The sequence below is a fragment of the Abramis brama genome (assembly GCF_963993115.1).
Source record: "Abramis brama genome assembly, chromosome: 13".
NCBI classification, from domain to species: domain Eukaryota; kingdom Metazoa; phylum Chordata; class Actinopteri; order Cypriniformes; family Leuciscidae; genus Abramis; species Abramis brama.
This window is the reverse complement of record NC_139975.1, coordinates 361,697-372,657: the sequence shown is the minus strand read 5'-3', so window position 1 is coordinate 372,657 and position 10,961 is coordinate 361,697. Positions and strand designations below refer to the sequence as shown.

The following is a 10,961-nucleotide window of genomic DNA, read 5'->3' as shown; positions in this document are numbered from 1 at the left end:
TCTCGTGTTACGCAGCACGTTTGAGCTTCTCAAGAACCAATGGGGTTCATTCTCGTGTTACGCAGCACGTTTGAGCTTCTGCAAGAACCAATGAGGTTCATTCTCGTGTTACGCAGCACGTTTGAGCTTCTGCAAGAACCAATGATGTTCATTCTCGTGTTACGCAGCACGTTTGAGCTTCAGCAAGAACCAATGAGGTTCATTCTCGTGTTACGCAGCACGTTTGAGCTTCAGCAAGAACCAATGAGGTTCATTCTCGTGTTACGCAGCACGTTTGAGCTTCTGCAAGAACCAATGAGGTTCATTCTCGTGTTACGCATCACGTTTGAGCTTCTGCAAGAACCAATGAGGTTCATTCTCGTGTTACGCAGCACGTTTGAGCTTCAGCAAGAACCAATGAGGTTCATTCTCGTGTTACGCAGCACGTTTGAGCTTCAGCAAGAACCAATGAGGTTCATTCTCGTGTTACGCAGCACGTTTGAGCTTCTGCAAGAACCAATGAGGTTCATTCTCGTGTTACGCAGCACATTTGAGCTTCAGCAAGAACCAATGAGGTTCATTCTCGTGTTACGCAGCACATTTGAGCTTCAGCAAGAACCAATGAGGTTCATTCTCGTGTTACGCAGCACGTTTGAGCTTCTGCAAGAACCAATGAGGTTCATTCTCGTGTTACGCAGCACATTTGAGCTTCAGCAAGAACCAATGAGGGTCATTCTCGCACCAGCGTTTTTTTTTTTTTTTTTAAGTTCCCAGCCAAGGCCAACATTTACAAAAATGTAATTTCTAAATATAAAATGTATTTGAAGAAATAACAGAGCCTCTGCTAGCTTTACATTTTTTAAAAAGATTTTATTCTAGCTTCAATCATTCTTTTTTTATTAATGCTTGAATGTGTAAGTTTAATAAAAAAAAGGGCAACATTTTAAACAAAAAGCTGAGTATGTGCGTCAACAATGCTTCTATCGCTTTACACATCACCTGATTTACTCAAGTTCTAGGAAGTCACTAAAGAGACATAGAAATGGGAGGAAAAATACTTCAATGCTTTTGTGTTCGCTTGTAAATTTTAAGTAATTGAGAGAGTTTCTCTGGAGAACACAAAAACATTGACAAATAATTGTTCCTCTCATCTTTTCTCATCTCATTTTTTCCCCTTGAGAGGCTTCAAAGAATCAACAAACACGTCAGACTGACTCGCTGTACAGGGTATACATGTCGTTCAACCATTCTGTGTCTGAGTAAAATAAGCTCTGTGGTTCACATTACATAAAGGTTATGTGCATTTTGGTTATACAGCCTAAATTACACCCTGTTAAGAGTATCTGATTGCAGACAGACAGAACATTGCACGTAATATAAAATGTCTTTTATTTAATCAGTTATTTCATTTAGTTAGTCATAAGAAAACATTAAAAAATGATATAAAACATGAGCATCTTGAGTTAACCCTTCAAAACGGTGTATTTTAAAGGTATTGTAAAGCATTTTTAGAAGACACTCAAATCAGGAATCATCAGGACCTCAAAGAAAACACCCAGTTAACCTTACAAGACGCATAAACGACCTCTTTCAGGAAACCAGACAAAAAAACATTTTTGACATGGGAGAGATACTAATGCATGTTGAACATCGTCTCTCACTGGAGCGGCTCCACAGCACTGGACTGAAGCAGAGGTCAGAGGTCACAGATCAGCTGACCTCTCTGGCTTTGGCTGTGGCACGGGTCAGAACAGATTAATCACACCGCTGTATGATGAAGTGTTTCAGCCGAGCAGTGAGATCAGCATCACCACACCCATGAACTGAGTGAACAGAATCACAGGAGTGAAGAAGGACCAGACCGGCCACAGAGCGATGTTTAAGCTGAAACACACACACACACACACACATTATCATGATATCAGTCACATCTGCTTCTGATTGGACAAAACTACATCAATACATTTCAGCACACAGTTAACAACAACAACATTACTAACACTTTATTTCTTAAGGAATACTCACAATGTTTCTGCATTTTATTTGGCAAAGGAAAGTCTATTTTAAGACCATTTATTGAACCCTGACAACCTTTTCATGACATTCAAACACACTCAATCCCCAAATCTAATTACTATAATATGAGAAAATGATTATATGTCATAAAAATTGCTACATATTAATACATTAAAGGTGTATTAAGTAGTTTGGTTTTACACATTACGAAATAAATGTGTTTTTGTGAAGAAATAAAACATTTTATCAGATTTTGAGAGATCAATAGATCATTGTGCAATCGGTACTAAAAGTCCCCCTGTAGTCAATAACTGTATCCCTTAAAACTCAACTTTGATCACCAAAATTACATATTTAAACGTTTTTTCCTGTGAAAAAAAATCTTCATGCCTTAAAATAGCTTGAATGTAACTCGACACCCTTGCTTTATTTAGTATGTGCGTTCTATGGATATGCAAATGAGCCCCGCCTCCACTCACTCACTCAGCTCAGAATACCTGATCCACTCGCTCAACTTTACTGTAGTAAACGCTGCACAATGATATCGCATAACAGTAATTAATATGATTAGCCTTTGGCTTGACTACGTTATCATCTAGCTAATAATGTGTTGCTAATGTTACACAAGCCATGTTCCCGTTCGTATCTCAGAGTCAGACAGCCTTCTAACTCTAACCCTACTCTAACCCTACTCTAACCCTACTCTAACCCTACTCTAACCCTACTCTAACCCTACTCTAACCCTACTCTAACCCTACTCTAACCCTACTCTAACCCTACTCTAACCCTCTAAACATCCACATCCTTAGAAACGCACTGAACAAGTCAGAACATCAGTGAAGAAAGGCATATAGTTCATCATAACATTGTAATATACATCATATACATAATTCACCCAATATAAAGTACCCGATTTATCTCATCAACAGAAAAATATACCGGGATAACCTGCTTCTCTTGAGACCGCTGCTTCAGAGCATAGTTAATGATATGCTTAAGCCCCGCCCCCCTCGTGACCTGATTGGTTACAAGGTAGTTTGTGATGTCAGAAACACCAGCGATTTCAAAGCGTGTTTTTGAGACTGTCTTTGGTTCACTGCAGTTTTAAGGAGAAAATACTCAGCAATGGTGTCGACTTATGAATTTACACATTTTTGTGTGGTTTGTGTAACATATTAAAAACACCACATTTAATGCAAACTCTGTCTAATAATGATGTCGAGCCCGAAAAGAGACTGTGTTTCCATTAATGAGACACAGAGTAGAGCTGCACCATTAATTATAAAAAAGGTGATCTCGAGTCAAACATCCAAGAGATCTTATTTCTAAATAACAATTTGTCTATTAAAAGTTGAAAGTTACTTGATGCTTCAAATAAAGATTGTGTCAATTACATTGTTACACCAGTAGGTGGTGACAAGTAACTGTTAAAATTGTGTCTGTCACTGAATCATTCACTTAACCTAACCACACCTAACCCTAACTAGATTTTTAAAAAGTTCATTCGAATTGATTAAATATTTTTAAATAGACTGCAGCAACTAACATTTTGTTAAAATTGCGATTCTCAGTTTTCTCATGTGATGAAGCAGGTTGTGAAAAGAGGGGGAGATAAACTAATTTCAGCCACCTAGAGAACTAACGAATGCACCCTTAATAGATGTTATTTGTTGAACTGCATATTTACCCCTTTTTAATAATGTAAATGATGCAAACATATTAATGGTCCCAAAATAGGCTTCAGTTTCTCAATGCGAAATAAAAACGTCTTGAGATTTCAGTGTGAAATGTGCATATTAATCTTGTAGGAAGTGAACATCAAAGCGTCCACGCATCTTAAGGCGAGACACGGCAGGCAAAAACATTGATTTTTCATGCAGTGGTCAGTTTTGAGATTTTGGGCTAGTTTACTCCTTCAATATGTGTTCTTTCAAGCTGCTATAAAGAAAACGTTGAAAATATACATTAAGATGTTTATTTTATTACATTTTGTTTACTTGCGGCAGTAAGTTTCTCCCGAATTTACCAAGAAGTTAGCATTCCAACGCGACACGCCGAGATCTGTCTGTTTACTCCGTCTGTTTACTGTCAGTTTTCATTCGTTTTTATGTTTTTTCTTGTCATTTTAAGTTTAAAATGGTCAAACAGTGTGCATGGGGTACTGGGCGACGGTGTGCATGTTTTACCCTTTCCCAAGCCACATCTCAACCGAGATAAGTGTCTGCTCTGGATTAAGTTATGCGGTAACGTTAGACCACAACACCAACTAAACGTGGATAAATTAAACAACGAGGTAAGTCAACATCGTATTTGAACGTTATCTTTAACATCTCTAACGTAACGTTAGGCTAACGTTAGCCTAGCTTCTAGCTGCGTTGCAGTTTGACAAGAGTTTACAGTTTGACAAAAGCACAATGTTGTGTTTTACACAAATATAAGTAGGCTAAACACTTTGCAGTTTTAATGATGTCCTGTATGAACAAAATGATGGAGTATGTTTTTATGTTTCCACTGTTCGATCGCGCCCGCACCTCTCTCTCTCTGACACACACACACACACACACACATTCCAACATTGCAATCTTGAAATCGCAGGCTGTTCATTATGCTGCGTTCACACCAAACGCGAATAGAGCGTCAAATTTGTGTCTTTGCATTGACTTTGTATGTAATCTACTCGCGCAAATAATTAAATTTGCGTTTGGTGTGAACACGCCATAACGTTTACACTGTGACCTGTAAAATCTTTGTCTGGAGCTGAAGCTTTTCATCGACCTACTCAACAATAAAATGATTAATATAACCCTCCAATGCATAGTTAAGGCCCTTTAGGTGACTTCGAGATGATATATAATCTTATCTGTCTCCAAAAATCATCAATTGCCTCCTGTGAAATGTCTCCTACTGTGACAGCTGCCATAGCGCCTGTTACCGAATGTTGACTGTTTGTCCGAGTGCGTGGAGGGGGCGTGGCTTAGCCATAGGTCAATTGTGAATGTCCAAAGGGGGATTTAAAGCTAACGACGAAATCTCATTTAGAGCTATTTAAATCTTTAACTGCCGTTTTCTCAAAATGAGTTTTTTGTCATTCTCCAGTACAAACATCTCAGCCTATGTAGCACCTATGTACACCAAACTTTCCAGTTATACACTTAGCAGTATTCTGAAGATATTTTCAGAGGGATTTGTTAATAAATCATTCCTGGCCTGATTTATGTGACATTTTAGTCAAAAAAATATAGCAAAAATCGATTTTTTAAGGCTATGGACAGTATATTTTGATTTCCTAGGTAATAAAAGCATATATCCTGAAATCCCTCTGAGTTTTTATTTTCATCTTGTGTGTAAACAAAATGAAAAAAGAATTTTGCACCTGGCTTTATCATATGTTCAGATCTACCTACCGAAAATATATGCAAAATCGTGCATTTTTAATGAGATAATGCCTAATTTGCATAATTAAACATACAATTTTTTAAAACTTGTAATCAATTTTTTTTTATATACTTGTGTAAGTAATCAACTGAGGAAGTTTCATGGTGATATCTATTATTTTAAAATTTTACCCTATTCACCTGTAGTGTCTCGCCTTAAACCAGTGAGTAATGTTTGGAAACAGATATGACGTAACGAAGCCTCGTTTACTGAAATCACTTGACTTGGGCAGTTTGATACGTGCTCTGAATCACTGATTCGGAACAAATGATTGGCATAGGTCTGAAAGCTTCACAAAGTGTGTTTCCCGTCACTACATGACTGTGGTTCTGACCTGCAGGACGCGGCGATGAAGGCGGCGGTGGTAACGGCAGGGACGGCGGGATACTCCTGCTCGTAGTGCCTGATGCCTCTGAACCACTCCAGATAGACAATACAGAATGCAGCCAGACTGAGGCACAATCCCAGCAGCACCAGACCCACGGAGAACCACCAGCTGAAACACAGACATTTACACTGTTAAAACACAGGTGTTACACTGTTAAAACACAGGTGTTACACCACCCGAACGCAGGTGTTACAGAGCTGAAACACAGGCGTTACACTGTTAAAACAGGTGTTACACCACTCGAACACAGGCGTTACAAAGCTGAAACACAGGCGTTACACTGTTAAAACACAGGCGTTACACCACGCGAACGCAGCCGTTACAGAGCTGAAACACCGGCGTTACACTGTTAAAACACAGGTGTTACACCACTCGAACACAGGCGTTACAAAGCTGAAACACAGGCGTTACACTGTTAAAACACAGGCGTTACACCACGCGAACGCAGCCGTTACAGAGCTGAAACACCGGCGTTACACTGTTAAAACACAGGTGTTACACCACCCGAACGCAGGTGTTACAGAGCTGAAACACAGGCGTTACACTGTTAAAACAGGTGTTACACCACTCGAACACAGGCGTTACAAAGCTGAAACACAGGCGTTACACTGTTAAAACACAGGCGTTACACCACGCGAACGCAGCCGTTACAGAGCTGAAACACAGGTGTTATGGTGCTGACACACAGGCATTACACTGCTGAAACGCAGGCGTTACAGTGCTGAAATAGGCGTCACACCAGCTGAGCACAGGCGTTACACCCATAGTTCGAATTACAGAAAGAGACCCCCCCAAAGGGACAGAAATATCAGTTTAGGGGGGGTCAGATAATTTTTCTGATATTGTGAAAAAATATAATTACAGTTACAATACAAGTCAACTCCTATTTTCACTGTAGGAACATTTTAATGTAAAGCGATTTCAGACACCCCTATTGTGGACCGTACCATTTTTAACCACCGTGGCTAGAAGCAACAGAGATGGAGAACGACTTCAACTTCTCAAGCAAGTGTCACCGCTGAATGACAAAACGCTAGTTTCATAAAGTATCATTCTTTTCAACATTCCTTATTTGTATATTCAAAAATATTTAAAATAATCTAATTTAATACAGTTAAACACCCCCCTAGAGATACCAAGCTCCACCAACAAAAAAATGTGGGAAACACATTATGCTATATGATGATCTACAACAAAATACACATTTAATTATCTTGTTATTCAAATACATTATTATGATTTTACCACCTCCGCCTCATTTTGAGCCAGGAAAACCCCTGAAATAGGCAATAGGCTTCTTGTAAAGGTATTACTTTTACTAGTAATTAGAATGGTATTTCAGTGCACTTAACTTCTAACTTCTGGGAGTTGATCAAAACAGTTTTCTTTTGGATATATAATAACAATGAGATATTCTGTAGCCTACTGATTATCAGTTTGTCGCATGTTTGGACCTTGTATGTGTGTTGCACAACACATGTTGCACTCGGCGATCACGGTGGGGATTGATATGGTAGTGGACCATGATGGTCATAGAAGAAGTGAAGGAGCAGTACCCCCCAGTTATGGTGGGGTAATTCGCACTCTGGTTACACCAGCTGAACGCAGGCGGTCAAAGACAAACAAAAAAAAATATATAGATTCAATATATTCAATATATTAAATATATTAATCTTATTAAAAAATAAGATTCAAACTGAAACTTATAATAAGTGTAATAAATAATAATAAGTGTGTGTGTGAGTGAGTGAGTGAGTGAGTGAGTGAGTGTGTCTGCATGCCAGTGTGAGTGTGTGTGTGTATGTTTGTTTTCAGGTTTGCAGTAGATCCGTAAGTAACCGCTGACAGTGCTGGTTAGTTAGTTAGTTAGTTAATTAGGGTTAAGGTTAGTGATCACCTGTGAATGTCAGGGTGGTTCAGCACTACAGAGAAGAAATCCACATAGTAGGTGAGAGCGACAGAAGCCAGAATCCAGAAGACAGAGTGCCGGTTTATCCGAGCGGACGGTTTCAATTCCACAGCCTCATCAGGACCAGCAGCTGCACAACAGTAACACAACATCATCAGAGTAACACAACATCATCAGAGAAACACAACATCAACACACCATCATCAGATCAGAGAAGCACAACATCAGCAAACACAGCTGATACGACACGGAAAGAGTCGAGCAGAGTTTGACACGCGTTCAGCTAAAGACGCTGGAATTCAGTGTGTGTGTTTCTCACTCTTTTCTTCTTCTTCTGGCTCTTCGTTAGTCTTAAATCGCCTCCGCAACTTCATAAATTCACTGAACTCCGCCATGATGCCCGGATGACGTCAAATTCACGCGGCGAAAGATTCGGAGACGCTCGCGAGATTCAAGTGAGTCGCCTGACGCTCGCGATCCGAATCGATCGACTCGTTTCGCTTCTCGCACTTGGTCATCACATAATTGAATTGAATTGAGAGCTGTAGTTTTGCTCATAGTGTGCATTTAATTTCCTACATTCAACACAAATATAATTTGATGATTAATCAGATTAGAGCACAACATGTTTAAAGACAAAGTAAGTCATATTTAGTTATTTTTCTATTCAATTTGTCATAAAATGAAACATTTTTACTCTTTTTTTGCAACATCAACAAAAAAGATGAGGAACAAATGCGTGTACGGTGTATATTTAGTAACATACAAGTAATCACTTATATTTTGTATGAATTTTTACTGGCCTTTTATTCTGCAGCCAGATATAAGAATCTCAGATTCTGAATGAAAAGGACGAGTTTAACCCGTAGATTATATTTTAAAACAGCGTGGAATGATGATGGATGAATTTAGCTTCTGTAACCCTAAACTACTGAATCCTGCTTAACCATCACTATTGTTCTGGAAATGAAAAGGCCCCTTTAAAGACTGACCTGCACTTTAGTTGAGACTGGTTAAAATAATTAAGTATTTTTAACAATAATTCACACATTAAAAATAAACAAAGATTATTACAGTTAACAGATATTTTAGAGTCAAGTCAAGTCTCCTTCATTATATAGCGCTTTTAACAATATAGATGTTTCAAAGCAGCTTTACAGTGATAACAGGAGATTACAGTAACAGAGATTGTTCAGGCTTTACAGCAGATCTAGAATAAAGTTATTGTCCAGATAAATGTAGTTTTGATTGATTCACTTCTGTTGTAAAGATCATTAGTTATTAACTCAGGGGCCTCTAACACACACCGCTCTAACAGAAAAACCTTAACACGCTCAGGCCGCTCATTCGCACAACAGCAGTGCCTGGAGCCCGAGAATGCAATTTTTTCCGCAATAGACGTGAAGGACTATAATGCGTTAAGAGCTCGCTCAAGCACTGCGGAGCTAAACCATTTAGTGCTTTGTAAGTAATCAGCAATATTTTTAAATGTATGCGATGTTTAATAGGGAGCCAGTGCAGTGTTGACAGAACCGGGCTAATATGGTCATACTTCCTGGTTCTGGTAAGAACTCGAGCTGCTGCGTTTTGGACCAGCTGTAGTTTGTTTATTAAGCGTGCAGGGCAACCACCCAGTAGAGCATTACAATAATCTAGCCTTGAGCTCATGAACACATTAACTAATTGTTCCGCATTTGTCAATGAGAGCATATGGCGTAATTTAGATATATTTTTAAGATGGAAAAATGCGGTTTTACAGATACTAGACACGTGACTTTCAAATGAAAGATTGGTATCAAAGAGCCCACACACACACACACACACACTCACCCAGGTTCCTAACCGACGACGAGGACTTGACAGAGCAGCCATCAAGTGTTAGACAGTATTCTAGGTTATTACATGAGGAAGTTTTTTGTCCAATAATTAGAATCTCTGTTTTTTCAGAATTTAGTAGTAGGAAATTACTAGTCATCCAGTTTTTTTTATCAGCTGTGCCTTCCGTTAATTTAGTGAATTGGCAAGTTTCATCTGGGCATGAAGAAATATAGAGCTGAGTATCATCGGCATAACAGTGAAAACTAATGCCATGCTTCCTAATGATATCTCCTAAGGGTAGCATGTACAGAGTGTGTGTGTGTGTCTGTGTCTGTGTCTGTGTGTGTGTGTGTGTGTGTGTGTGTGTGTGTGAGGGTAGCATGTACAGAGTGAACAGCAGCGGTCCTAGTACTGAGCCTTGTGGTACGCCATACTGAACTTGTGATTGATGAGACATCTCTTCATTTACTGCTACAAACTGATAACGGTCAGATTTAAACCATGCTAGTGCAATTCCACTAATGCCAACATAATTTTCAAGTCTATTTAAAGGAATGTTGTGGTCGATAGTGTCAAATGCATCAAATTCGAGTAACACTAATAGAGAGATACAACCACGATCGGATGATAAGAGCAGATCATGTGTGACTCTAACGAGAGCTGTCTCAGTACTATGGTACGGTCTAAATCCTGACTGGAAATCCTCAGATATCATTTCTTTCTAAACAGGAACACAGTTGTGAAGATACTGCCTTTTCTAGTATCTTTGACAAAAAAGGTAGAGTCGAGATCGGCCTGTAATTGACTAATTCTGTACGATCAAGTTACGTTTTTTAACAAGCGGTTTAATCATAGACATCTTAAAGGTTTTTGGTACGTATCCTAATGACAAATATGAATGAATGATATTAAGAAGAGGATCTATGAGCTCTGGGAGCATCTCTTTCAGTAGCTTAGTCGGTATAGTATAGAGTTTAGTAAATTCTTCCTCTCCTATAGCAATGAATGAATCAAATTTTCCCTCCGGGAGATTACAATGCACTGCCTGATGCGATACTGTAGAAGACGGTTGCATAGTTATAATTTTGTCCCTGATATTATCAATCTTATAAGTGAAGAAGTTCATAAAGTCATTACTGCTGTGTTGCTTGGAAACTTCTGGGCTTGAAGCTTTATTTTTCGTTAGTTTAGCCACCGTTTCAAATAAATACTTAGGGTTTTATTTTCTTCTAATAGGGTTGTAAAATAAGCAGATCTAGCAGCTTTTAAGGCCTCTCTGAATGCAATCGAGCTCTCTCTCCATGAAATGCGAAATACCTCTAGTTTTGTTTTCTTCCAGGTGCGCTCCATCTCTCTGGCTGTTCTCTTAAGGGCCGAGTGTGCTCGCTGTACCACGGCGTTGGACTATTTTCTTTA

General features: G+C 39.0%; 1 protein-coding gene across 1 annotated transcript; it reads right to left on the bottom strand.

Annotated features, from left to right (window-relative positions):
* Positions 1-828: 828 nt before the first annotated feature.
* On the bottom strand, positions 829-8,159 carry tmem128 (transmembrane protein 128). Its single transcript, XM_084132438.1, has 4 exons — positions 8,047-8,159; positions 7,716-7,857; positions 5,765-5,926; positions 829-1,863 (listed from the first exon to the last, which is right to left on the bottom strand). Exons 1-4 carry the CDS (start codon positions 8,120-8,122, stop codon positions 1,764-1,766), a joined length of 480 nt encoding a protein of 159 aa, XP_083988564.1. The 5' UTR covers positions 8,123-8,159; the 3' UTR covers positions 829-1,763.
* Positions 8,160-10,961: the final 2,802 nt, after the last annotated feature.

Excerpts from the sequence above, each read along its gene's own strand:
- tmem128 (XM_084132438.1), bottom strand. The coding sequence starts at position 8,122 with ATGGCGGAGTTCAGTGAATTTATGAAGTTGCGGAGGCGATTTAAGACT. Across the intron at positions 5,927-7,715 it reads AACCACCCTGACATTCACAG|CTGGTGGTTCTCCGTGGGTC; the intron begins GTGATCACTAAC and ends TCTGTGTTTCAG. Across the intron at positions 1,864-5,764 it reads TTCATCGCCGCGTCCTGCAG|CTTAAACATCGCTCTGTGGC; the intron begins GTCAGAACCACA and ends TGTGTGTTTCAG.